Source organism: Myxine glutinosa, chromosome 10 (genome assembly GCF_964187855.1).
Source record: "Myxine glutinosa chromosome 10, kmMyxGlut1.1, whole genome shotgun sequence".
Taxonomy (NCBI): Eukaryota; Metazoa; Chordata; class Myxini; order Myxiniformes; family Myxinidae; genus Myxine; species Myxine glutinosa.
This window is the reverse complement of record NC_136270.1, coordinates 30,479,242-30,492,956: the sequence shown is the minus strand read 5'-3', so window position 1 is coordinate 30,492,956 and position 13,715 is coordinate 30,479,242. Positions and strand designations below refer to the sequence as shown.

Here is a 13,715-nt window from a genome sequence, read left to right as displayed (position 1 = left end):
TAAACCAAAAGGGTAATTCTAAACCTAAAGGGTAATTCTAAACCTAAAGGGTAATTCTAAACCTAAAGGGTAATTCCAAACCTAAAGGGTAATTCTAAACCTAAAGGGTAATTCTAAACCTAAAGGGTAATTCTAAACCTAAAGGGTAATTCTAAACCGAAAGGGTAATTCTAAAACTAAAGGGTAATTCTAAACCAAAAGGGTAATTCTAAACCGAAAGGGTAATTCTAAAACTAAAGGGTAATTCTAAACCCAAAGGGTAATTCTAAAACTAAAGGGTAATTCTAAACCCAAAGGGTAATTCTAAAACTAAAGGGTAATTCTAAACCTAAAGGGTAATTCTAAACCTAGAGGGTAATTCTAAAACTAAAGGGTAATTCAAACCTAAAGGGTAATTCTAAACCTAAAGGGTAATTCTAAACCAAAAGGGTAATTCTAAACCTAAAGGGTAATTCTAAACCCAAAGGGTAATTCTAAAACTAAAGGGTAATTCTAAACCTAAAGGGTAATTCTAAAACTAAAGGGTAATTCTAAACCAAAAGGGTAATTCTAAACCTAAAGGGTAATTCTAAACCTAAAGGGTAATTCTAAACCCAAAGGGTAATTCTAAACCAAAAGGGTAATTCTAAACCTAAAGGGTAATTCTAAACCTAAAGGGTAATTCTAAACCTAAAGGGTAATTCTAAACCTAAAGGGTAATTCTAAACCTAAAGGGTAATTCTAAACCTAAAGGGTAATTCTAAACCAAAAGGGTAATTCTAAAACTAAAGGGTAATTCTAAACCAAAAGGGTAATTCTAAACCTAAAGGGTAATTCTAAACCAAAAGGGTAATTCTAAAACTAAAGGGTAATTCTAAACCAAAAGGGTAATTCTAAACCTAAAGGGTAATTCAAACCTAAAGGGTAATTCAAACCTAAAGGGTAATTCTAAACCTAAAGGGTAATTCTAAACCTAAAGGGTAATTCTAAACCTAAAGGGTAATTCTAAAACTAAAGGGTAATTCTAAACCAAAAGGGTAATTCTAAACCTAAAGGGTAATTCTAAACCTAAAGGGTAATTCTAAACCCAAAGGGTAATTCTAAAACTAAAGGGTAATTCTAAACCTAAAGGGTAATTCTAAACCTAAAGGGTAATTCTAAACCTAGAGGGTAATTCTAAACCTAAAGGGTAATTCTAAACCTAAAGGGTAATTCTAAACCCAAAGGGTAATTCTAAAACTAAAGGGTAATTCTAAAACTAAAGGGTAATTCAAACCTAAAGGGTAATTCTAAACCCAAAGGGTAATTCTAAACCTAAAGGGTAATTCTAAACCGAAAGGGTAATTCTAAACCTAAAGGGTAATTCTAAACCTAAAGGGTAATTCTAAACCTAAAGGGTAATTCTAAACCTAAAGGGTAATTCTAAACCTAAAGGGTAATTCTAAACCTAAAGGGTAATTCTAAACCTAAAGGGTAATTCTAAACCTAAAGGGTAATTCTAAACCTAAAGCATAATTCTAAAACTAAAGGGTAATTCTAAACCTAAAGGGTAATTCTAAACCAAAAGGGTAATTCTAAACCTAAAGGGTAATTCTAAACCCAAAGGGTAATTCTAAACCCAAAGGGTAATTCTAAAACTAAAGGGTAATTCTAAAACTAAAGGGTAATTCAAACCTAAAGGGTAATTCTAAACCCAAAGGGTAATTCTAAACCTAAAGGGTAATTCTAAACCGAAAGGGTAATTCTAAACCTAAAGGGTAATTCTAAACCTAAAGGGTAATTCTAAACCTAAAGGGTAATTCTAAACCTAAAGGGTAATTCTAAACCTAAAGGGTAATTCTAAACCTAAAGGGTAATTCTAAACCTAAAGGGTAATTCTAAACCTAAAGCATAATTCTAAAACTAAAGGGTAATTCTAAACCTAAAGGGTAATTCTAAACCTAAAGCGTAATTCTAAAACTAAAGGGTAATTCTAAACCTAAACGGTAATTCTAAACCTAAAGGGTAATTCTAAACCTAAAGGGTAATTCTAAACCTAAACGGTAATTCTAAACCTAAAGGGTAATTCTAAACCTAAAGGGTAATTCTAAACCTAAAGGGTAATTCTAAACCTAAAGGGTAATTCTAAACCTAAAGGGTAATTCTAAACCTAAAGGGTAATTCTAAACCTAAAGGGTAATTCTAAACCTAAAGGGTAATTCTAAACCTAAAGGGTAATTCTAAACCTAAAGGGTAATTCTAAACCCAAAGGGTAATTCTAAAACTAAAGGGTAATTCTAAACCTAAAGGGTAATTCTAAACCTAAAGGGTAATTCTAAACCTAAAGGGTAATGCTAAAACTAAAGGGTAATTCTAAAACTAAAGGGTAATTCAAACCTAAAGGGTAATTCAAACCTAAAGGGTAATTCCAAACCTAAAGGGTAATTCTAAACCTAAAGGGTAATGCTAAAACTAAAGGGTAATTCTAAACCTAAAGGGTAATTCAAACCTAAAGGGTAATTCTAAACCTAAAGGGTAATTCTAAACCTAAAGGGTAATTCAAACCTAAAGGGTAATTCTAAACCTAAAGGGTAATTCTCAATGGAAATTCTAAAGGCTTTGCCAATTTCGTATTAAAAATGACAACCTGAACCGCCAGACATGGGTGCGATTTTTCCTTCCAGTCCAATAACAAAGGGATTACTGTAATACTAAAAAATCCTCACTCCTCCAGGACAAATGCAGTCTTTTTGCAACTCCATTTTTGTTATCCCTCCAGAATCCAAGTCTAGTGTGCCCCCCCTCCCCTCTTCAATCAGTGGAATTACCTCCCCATGAGAGTACAATTCCATTTTTCCCATTTGGGATTCAAGACTGCAGTATACCGACATATAATCTTCCGTTCCTACCAATCACCAAAAGACCCCCCCCCCCCTGCCTCCCCACTCCACTCCACTCTTCCTTGCAGGTTTCCAACATTCTCCCTTCCTGTATTCATCTACCTGCTTGTTTGTAAATGGCTGTTTGCCGACCACCTGACTATCACGATATTACCCTTACATCTTTCCATTACTTGCTCTTCCTTCCACTGTCCCAGACTTTTGTTAATATTACACACACAACAGGTTTAAAACTTGCACACACGACAGGGCGATTCATAATCAAGTCTCTATTTTAATAAATAAATACTCTGGTGTTATTACATGTCGAGCATTCATTTTGTTTGGTTTGAAAGCTTGTTGATTGCCATTAATGTTGTTTTCCCTTTGCTTTCAGATTGAACCATTATGGCTGACAAATTAACTGTTGCTCAAAGAGGGTGAATTGCTGCACAGTATGACGTTTGGCAGTCTGTAATTGCAGTTCAAAGATGGTGGCGGCACCAAATGGGAATACATGCCACTTTGGATCCAAAAACGATTTCAAACCGTCACCTAAAGCTTACAACATTGTTGTAAGCATTCATCATTACATGTAATGCAACATCATTACAACCCTGGTGTTGGGCTAGCGGCTAGGGTGTCGGCTTAGGATCCTAGGATCCTGGGTTCGAATCCCGGTCGATCGCTGAATTAACGCCAGGGGGGTTGACTCAGCCTGTCATCCTTCCGAGGTCGGCTAATTGAGTACCAGTTCACTGGTAATTCCCTGTTTGTCGTTAAAGGCGGCAAAAAGGGTTGGCGTCAGGAAGGGCATCCGGCCGTAAAACATGGCTTCAACAAGGGGACCAAAAAACAACAACAACCACGGTCCCCGAAAAAGGCCAACCCCCGCTTTGCGGGGAAAAATGGCCTCTAAAGGTGGTTTACCTAAAGCTTACAACAACTGGTTCATTCCGAGGAGGCTGTTTTCCATGTTTCTGGTTTGGTCAGGAAATAATCCAGAAACAACAGTCTTAACACAGCCAAAGTCGGCCAAAATTGCTTCTTTGGTGCGGAATGACTTCAACTCACCTCAGTGCACCTTACTTCCTCCAGGATACAATGAACGAACAGTGATGCGTGAAAATGCTTCAAAACTTTCTTCTTCCAAAAAAAATCAGCAATAAGACAACACAGGTTAAACGATTCTTATGCAAGATTGTGGCCCTCCGCACTTCTTGATAGAAGTTTGTAATTGGTTGAACACCCACTTACTACACAGAGGGATCGGGCGACGAGGACCGATGGAATGGCGATCCAGGAGTCCCCATTTAACCCCATGCAATTTCCTCTTGTGGAGATAGACGAAAGAAAAATTGTAAGCCAGCAAACCCGCTAATTTGGACGAATTCGAAAGTTTGATCCGCAATGTGATCGAGTTTCTTCGGCGTTCACTGGAAAAAAAAATGTGCTGAGAAATCAGGAGCTTATGTTGAAATCTGACGTTCACAAATTCAAATGGCAACATTTGAAAACATTTGCAGGAATGTTTGCAGGAAAAACATTTTGATGTTTTATTCTCTTTACAATTCACTATCTTATCTTTGATGTGGTGTGATCCAAAGCCCTCACTGGCGATGGAATTCCTCAAAAGAACACAGAGCTATCCGAAGCGGAAGCAGATGTTCACACATGCTCAACAGCAAATCACCTCCAGAGGCAGTCACTTTACTCCTATCGTTCAACTCACCTGTGTTCATGGAACCTGTCCTGACCCGTCCAGTTCGACTCTCATTCCGACTCAAAGATTATAACCAAATCCAATTTTACAATACACCGAAAGCCCACCTGCAATTAAGACAACATTTCTTGGGATTTCTTGACTCCTGACGTTATCAGAAGCAGAAGGAAAGTCGAGACACCGCAATGATAGTGAAAATGAATTTTGCATTACGGCCATGATTTGTGTCATTATTACCTCACTTGGAACATGGGCTGGTCCATCGTCCTCGGTCTTCACCTCACGGGAAACGATTAGCAGGTACTCCGCCTGATGGCTTCCACTGTAGCCGTAAGCAGAGCCAATTGCGACCAACTGGAAGCCAGGATAAAACATCAAAATCCCAACTCCGATAGAGAAAGACTCAGCAATGTACATTACACAACTTTCCAAGATTACAACCTTGATCTCCGGCAGGAACAAATGACGACGCTCACCAAATAAGGACAAAACAGCTGACATCCAAGTAAAATATCCTCTATCACGGGCCTGACAGTTGAAAACTCAATGGTAAGCAACAGAGTTTCCATATTAATCTCCTTGCCTCATCTTAAAACAAATTCAGGAATCCTGATGGTCAAATGTAAAACAAACAAGAGTCAAGTCAATGGCGCGCCATCGCAAATCCCCACGCTTCCCACCTAAAGCAAAGTTGAAAGATGGCAGAAAAAAGTTCCACCAGGAATGACCGAATATTAGATTTTGAATAAAAATAGTTTCCCCCATTTTGACCCCTGTTACCCTAAATCCCCACCCTCTGGGGCACAAATCTCTAAAAATCATTACATGTTATATGTGTCCCCCATTGATGATTGCATATTACAAAGTTTTTTTTATATTTTAAAATGTCACAGGCAAGCAGAAAAAAGGTACCAGGAGGTTAGGGTAGGGCGTAGGGGGAGGGTGGGTGGGGAGAAACGTTACAAAATTTACTTTAGTCAGAAAGCCATTTCTCACACTGTAATTGTTATTACATAGTCTTTGACTTTCAATATGATACATGTAGGCCATTTTCATTATCGTAGTTTAGGGCTGTGGCTCATTAGCATAGCCAAAGAACATTCTCGTTCAAAATAAATATAAAAGTCACCCATAAAAGGTTTACTGGAAGCATTTAATATAAATAAATAAATAACTAGATGGTATTCGTAGAATACTTACCCTGCACAGTCAACTTGGTGCGAGCCAACTGTTCTGTTTTTGAAGGATTTTTTTTCTTTGATCCAATATGGCTGACAGACCACGTGAGCGATGACATCATAAATGTATATTATCCAATATAATTGTTGCGTAGATCACGCTCAATAAATTTCAAACTGATCAGACTAAGTGTTGTCCCTGTCGAATTATGACGTCATAATTAAGGCACCACTGACGTCATCATTAAAAAAAAAAAAAAACTTATTCCCCATGTGGAGTTCTTTACAATGAGCCACGTTTCAATTTTTTTTCCATGGAGTGGTTTTGGAGATAGAGAGGTGCAACGTTTTTCGGTTTTTCCCAAGATGGTGACTGCACCATGATACCTATGACGTCATAATTATCATCAAAATATACTACAGGATGAGCCGTTCCTATGGTCAAAATTTCGTGTCCATCAGACCAACAGTTGCAGAGAAATGAAATTCATACTGATCGGATGAAGCGTTATACTTGTCGAATTATGACTTCACAATTCAACAAGTACAACGAAGGCATCGATAACATCATCATTAACATGTCTTATTCCTCATGGGGAGCATGACAATGAGCGAAGTTGAATTTTTTTCCATGGAGCGGTTTCAGAGATATAGAGATGTGAAGTTTTTCCAAGATGGCGCCCATACCACGTGGCATATGACGTCATAATTATGAATAAAAAAAAATCTACAGGCAGAGGCGCTCCTATGGTAAAATTTCGTGTCAATTGGACCAACGGTTGCCGAGAAAATGAATTTTTAAAATGCAGACACGTACGCCACACGATCGCATAACCTGCTTTTAGCTTCGCAAGCGCAGGGTAATAAAGGAGCTCTGCTCAACACTGGTACTACTCATTTGCCTCTGCTTTGATCTGGTTTGGTGGAGCCATGTATTTATTACATAAGTGTGGGGGAAGGGGGAGGTGCATACATGGTGATCAGCTAAGGGATATGGGAGATTCATTTTTCTGTGATAACAAGTAAACCCTCCTGATTGGCTGACTATGTGCCCAACAAAACCACAGTTACAATTGGAAATATATCATCAGAATATTACAAGTATTAATTCGTGACATATTTGCATATGCACTAAACAGATAGGCCCACACTATCAACAAGTTCGTCTTGTGCAGTTTAGTTTGCACATTGCACAAGCATTTCAAACCGATAGACAAAGTAAAATGGGATAACATTATCAATATGGGGACCAGATAAGCAATTTTTATTTTTTGCAGTCAGCCTGGATTTGAAAAGTTTAACTAGAAAGGGATTACTGTAAGAACACATGCATCCTAGAATAGATAGGAAGCGTCAGAGGAGTGAGAGAGCAGTGGGAAGCAATAACAGAGAATAGACGGTAGAAAACAGACCACCGACCTGCCTGTGATGAGAGAGAGAAACAAACCCTGTGCTTTGGGCTAATCAAGGGAGATTCCAATAATGTTGAGAGCTTTGGATCCCATAGAATCAAGGAGACACAGATGTGATGCTGGGGTGACAGCTCATAGCAAAGAGCAGTATTCCATTGAGCTCCAAGTAAAGGCCTTGCAGACTGAGAGTAGCTATTGTTATGTGCTCCTCCCAAACCCCCGGTCACGGTGTACCTCCGAGCCCCGAGAGGAGTCATGGCAGAAAAATATGTTATTCTGTATGTCAAAGATCAATGGTGAATCCACACCAATTGTTACCAACAAACAAATATTGTATTAAGATCACACAAGAATAACAGTACAACAACAATAGTAATCAATTGTACAACCAATATATATTTCCTATGATGGTACCATCAGGTTCGTACAATATAACTCACTGTGCTCCAAGTGAGCGAAAAGAAGAACATTCCCCAAAGTCTCTATTCCGGCATCAAGCCCAAGTCGATCCGCTCCAGCGATCGTGAGAACGATGTCCAATCGAGAACAGAATCCCGTTCGGATGACTGTCACAGTCACGCGGCCAAAGCTGCGCAAAGGTGCCCTCAAGGCGACGGGGAAATCCAAAGGCGCCCTCCAGGCGACTGGGAAATCACACCCTCGGATATGGACGTTTCACCGCTCGAAGACGGCGAACCGCAGATTTACCTTCAAAATCCACATTACACACACACACACACACACACACACACACACACACACACACACACACACACACACACACACACACACACACACACACACACACACACACACACACACACACACACACACACACACACACCAGATAAACGTCTGGATGCGGTGAAAAATGGTTGAAGTGAAGCGAAAAACCTTGCGCGATGCGCAAAGCGCGCGGGTCAAAATGGCCGACGGCCCGTTCTCGAGGCGTAACGGCACGATGATGATTCTCCTCAGAATCAACCGCCAAAACCTGACACGCAGGTTGATCTGTCACAGCGATAACAACTCTGTCGCAAGAATCCCTTTCCCGGGAAACCCGAAGTTCGCTAGTGACCTCCGTTCGTCAACGTTTGCTCCAGACCTCGAAGCAGCTAGGCTTCTTCCCCGACTCACTCGCTCCGCCTTTTTTTCCTGTTCTCTTCGTCGTCCTCCGGTTCCGGTTTCATTTAAAACATTGACTTTTTTACCTTTGGAAAATAGTAACCTCTATCTCCCTTAAACGACAACAATAATAGTACATGGAATCAAAAATGTTTACAATGGATGAAAACCACAACAACGGAGGTGACGAATCCGTAACACTATGATTTTCCAAGGAAAGACTTGGATCATCAGAGGATCCCTAATCTGTGGCTGGCTTTGGAGGCCAGCTTTACTCCGTGGACAGCACAGGAAAGGTCATGGCTGATAGTGAAGCTTAGAAATTCAAGAGTGAACCTCTTCCAATTAAATGAATCGAATCCGTCTATAACTATTCGAGATATAATGCTACGACATATCGTTTTTGGACTGATCTCTCAATGGTGCAGAATCACGTAAAATTCTCGTATCCAGATGTGGATTCGGATCTTCACCAACATCTAATCATTCAGCCATGTCACACACCCAACATGTCCACCAAGTTTTGTCCAAATCTGTCCATAACTCTTTGGGATATGGTGCTCCCAAACAGACAAACAGATAGTCAGACAGACAGACAGGGGTGAAAACATAATCCAGGAAAGAAAGCAGCCTTGCTTGCCACAGGCAGAGAGCATAGCAAGCAAAGCAGGATGCCATTCCGTGAAATTAAACGGTCCTGTCATCTTACTCGAGATTTAAGGCCTCCGATAATTTCTGAGAATGAGCAGCAGCACTTCCAGAGTTAAGCGACTGGGATGGAGTCCAAACTGATGGTAAGAGATAAGACCATTTCAAAACAGGAAAGACTTGACATCAGCAGCAATTATTGATTCCAGGACTATCGTTGTAATCGGAAGCAAGCTCACTCGTCCATAGTTGATAGGCTCTGGTTTTGCCCTTACTGTGGACGGGAGTGATGTTTGCTGACTTTCATGTCGAGGGGAGGTGACCAAAGAAGGACCAACTCAATATAGCACATAGAGGGGAAGCAAGAACGGCAGAGCGGGATATGAGAATATGGGCGCAGATACCATCTGGGCCCGGTGCCAAATCAGGGTCACGGTTGTTAAAACCACAACAGGAAGATGATTCCTATGAGACGACACTTAGTCCTCAATAAGCACAAATCAACATTTTCGTGAGATTAATATCTGGACTCTTATCGTCCTGTTTGCATGCCAGGCGCTATGGTTTACCTTTCCTCTCGGTCATCTCTGTGGCTCTGCAGAGTCCAAGGGTTTGTTCAGCTCTGGATGTGGAGGAGTTAGCTAAGATAACGTGATATGCTTGCTTTCTCATACCTAGCGCCATTGAAAATATACATTAATGCATACTTTTTCATCCCCGATATGCCTCATCCACATATTTTCCCTGATCCTATTCACCTACATACCATCAATCTGTCAAATTTCGGATTGAGAGTCAAAGTTGATTTCGAGGGAAACCGGAAACAATATTCATTAAACCATATCAGTCCTGCTGCTCCCCTCCCGCCCCAACCCCAGGAAATGAAGCTCCTCCAAACTATCACATTAAAAAGCATAGTTAAATATAATTTCATGTTAATCTCACGGGAATGACATGAGAACAAATTGAGTAAGTGCCATTCACAAATTCTCTCTACCAGCCCTGATTACTTATCAAGACCTGGAGGGAAGGGGTGTTGAAGGGATCATTTTATTTGCCTGTACAATCATGGAAGTATTAAATTTCAAATGCAGATGTGTTACGGTTCATTATAGAGTTCGTTATTCAGTTACGGACTTCAGTATTATCGGAGAGGTTACCTGCTCAAATTTCCAGCCGTCAGACATGGTCGATACCATTTGTGTGAGCTCCTCTTCTCTGCACTGCAGCACCCGATACACATGCTTGATGCTGTGCTGCAAAGAGCAAATTTGGTTAAACATCCAAATTGCATGCACTATAAACATACAAGATAAACTCCATTTCCTCCCTTTCAAAAACAACCGGATGAAAGTTTAGGTTCAGAGCTCACACAGATAAGAGTGGTGTTGGCACGGTTGTTTGCAAATTAAAACAAATCATTTTGTACACTTGTATTATATACTCATTCCTTTCACACACTCGATTTTGATTACGTTTCGCTGCCACATCGCCATGTGCATTACAGCATTTCTGGCTTACAGACGTCTGGCCTTCTCACCCGGAACTGAGCTGCAGCCCGCTGCCGAATACGCTCCTTGACAAGCGAGACAAGAGAATAGATGTTGTAGTACTCCGCCTCTGCCAGAACACCTACAAACATTGGAAGCACGCACAGTAAATCGTTTTGTCACAAACTGTACTTTCAGCACCATCACCTCCACCACTGAAGGTGGACAGAGGTTATGTTTTGACCCCTATTTGTCTGTTAAGACGAAAATCTTAATTTTTCGTCATTTGTCGGTTTGTCCTTTTTGTTTGTCTGTGAGCAGGATATCCCCTTATAAATATATTGGACAAAAAAGGTTATGGATATATTAGACAAAATAAACCCATCAGTGATTATAGACAGCTATTACACGAGCCTCGACTTGGTATACAAAAAAAAGGCAACCATCACCTACCGCCTGCCATATAACGAGGGTTTTTTTTTTTTGGATGCGTTTGCGGTAATTCACGTAAATTTCCTTTATGGATGCTTTCCGACGGTTATGCGATTATTCTTTTTCCTGGCGTGCCGGCTTTCATGTCCATCAGCTCGCCAAATTACAGCTTTTGATGACACCCAGAAGGTACCGAACATTAATACGAGTCATTCAAGTCAGTGGTTAGAATGAGCTTCACTCACACACACACACACACACACACACACACACACACACACACACACACACACACACACACACACACACACACACACACACACACCAAAGTGAGGCAGTGAGCAAAGACAAAGATCAATCCTTGGATTACAAAAGATAACTCTTGATGGCAAGTCTGCAAGCCCACATTTTGAGCATCAATATTCCATCCACATTCTCTGCCTTTAGACATCATTAACATGCCAAATCAGCTTAAAATGCAAGCTTTTCCACCTGGCAGCTTAGGTACGCTGTGGCAACATACAACATGAAACAACAGACAATCGCCAGGACGTGTTTGTGTGGTGGATTAGGTGTACCGGAGAGTAATGTCATTTTTCAATGAGGAATACACAGCTTGAAAAACGACATTACTTTCTGGTACACCTAATATTTTGTGTGGTGTTTATTAGCTGCTGTATTTGTGTGGTTTATCGACGATGTAGATTTATGTTCAATCCAATATGGCTGTCAAACCATGTGACCGATAACGTCATCAATTTAATTCTCCCATACATTTTTTGTATAGATCATGCTCAGGAAATTTCAAAATGATCGGATCAAGCATTCTACTAATCCAATTATGACATCATACAGTCACATGAAAAAGTAAGTACACCCCATGTAAAGTTTTGACTTTTTCAACATACAGCTATTTGATCTTCATTTCAAAAACATTGATAGATAAAGGTGATATAATATAACAAATATCATGAAACATTTACATTTTGTAGTCCATTGTATAATTTAAATAAACATAAATGCAAATTTCGCATGTGGAAAAAGTAAGTACACCCTTAGCTCTAATAGGTGGTATTGCCCCCTTTGACAGAAACAACCTCAAGTAGGCATTTCTTATAACTGTCTACCAGTCTCTGACATCGACTGGAAGAAATTTTTGCCCACTCCTCCATGCAGAATTCTTTCAGCTGTGCGGTTTTTTTTTTTGGTTTTTTTTGTATACTGAATCGAGGCTCGTGAAAGAGCTAACATTTATTTCACAAACAAATCAACCAGACAAACAAAACATACAAAAAGAGGGAGCGGAAGACAAGATGGGGAGAGGAGGGGAAGCACACAAACACAACACCTGAGAGCAGGTAGAAGCGTGGGAGGGAGAGGGCCTGGGGGGAGGAGGCGTGGGAAGGGAGGGGGAATGTTTGAGGAGTTTCTTGCATGCACAGCTCGTTTCAAATCCCCCCACATCTCGATGGGATTTAAATCCGGGCTTTGACTTGGCCATTCCAGAACCCTCCATTTCTTTCTTTTCAGCCATTCCTTGGTGGATTTACTGGTATGTTTAGGGTCATTGTCATGTTGCAAGGTCCACCTTCGGTTGACCTTCAACTTTCCGACAGATGGCCTCACATTATCCTCAAGCACCCTCTGGTACAATGAAGAATTCATAGTGGATTCTATGATGGTGAGCTGCCCAGGCCCTGATGCAGCAAAGCTGCCCCAAACCATAATATTTCCACCACCATGCTTTACAGTTGGTACCAGGTTCTTGTGGTCAAATGCTGTCTTTAGTTTTCGCCAAACATGTCTTCTGGTACTGTGGCCAAATAGCTCTACCTTTGACTCATCTGTCCAGAGCACATTGTTCCAGAAGTGCTGGTCTTTGCCTAGGTGTTAATTGGCGTTCTTAATTCTGGACAGCAAAGGTTTCCTCCTGGCACACCTCCCATGCAGATCAAATTTGTGCAGCCTCTTTCTAATGGTAGACTCGTGCACTTTGACATCAACAGTGGCAAGAGCTACCAGTAGGTCCCGTGATGACATTCTGGGGTTCTTAGAGACTTCTTTCAGCATCTTGAGGTCTGCTCTCGGGCTGAACTTGCTGGGGCGGCCTGGCCTGAAGAAGTTGGCAGTTGTTTGGAATCTTCTAAACTTGTAGATGATCTTCCGGACAGTCGAACGATTGATTTCAAATTGTTTGGAGATCTTTTTAAATCCCTTCCCAGACTCGTAGGCATCTATAACCTTCTTTCTGAAGGCCTCAGAGAGCTCTTTTGATCTAGGCATGGTGACGCCGCACACTTCAACAACAAAGAGCAAACCAAACGAAATGTCTGAGGTTTAAATAAGACAGGTTCCTCCAAGATCCTCTCTAACGATGTTCTAATCATTTGCACCTGAGCTGGTACACCTGATTCTAATTTTCGGTATTTGAAGTAGTGATAAATATTGGGGTGTACTTACTTTTTCCACATGCTAAATTTGCATTCATGTTTATTTAAATTATACAATGGACTACAAAATGTAAATGTTTCATGATATGTGTCATATTGTATCACCTTTATCTATCAATATTGTTGAAATGAAGATCAAATAGCTGTATGTTGAAATATGTTGAAAAAGTCAAAACTTTACAAGGGGTGTACTTACTTTTTCACGTGACTGTAATTAGGGCACCGATGACATCTTTATGAACATATGTTGTTCGCCAAGGCGAGTACTTGACAATGAGCCACGTTCCAATGTTTCCCGTGTAGAGGTTTTGGAGATACAGAGGTGCAACGTTTTTCAGTTTTCCCATGATGCTGCATGTACCACGTGACTTATGACATCATAATTATAATCAACAATAATTCTACAGAAGGAGGCACTCC

At 40.4% G+C, this 13,715-nt stretch overlaps 1 protein-coding gene across 1 annotated transcript in view; it reads right to left on the bottom strand.

Annotated features, from left to right (window-relative positions):
* The window catches only part of LOC137434402 (BTB/POZ domain-containing protein KCTD5), a 50,829-nt gene that overhangs the window by 10,123 nt on the left and 26,991 nt on the right, over window positions 1-13,715 (bottom strand). The window contains exons 3-5 of the mRNA XM_068127365.2: window positions 10,464-10,555; window positions 10,084-10,179; window positions 4,798-4,914 (exon numbers count right to left, since the gene is read on the bottom strand). Coding sequence (XP_067983466.2) covers window positions 4,798-4,914; window positions 10,084-10,179; window positions 10,464-10,555 — 305 coding nt within the window. The remainder of the gene's footprint in view (window positions 1-4,797; window positions 4,915-10,083; window positions 10,180-10,463; window positions 10,556-13,715) is intronic.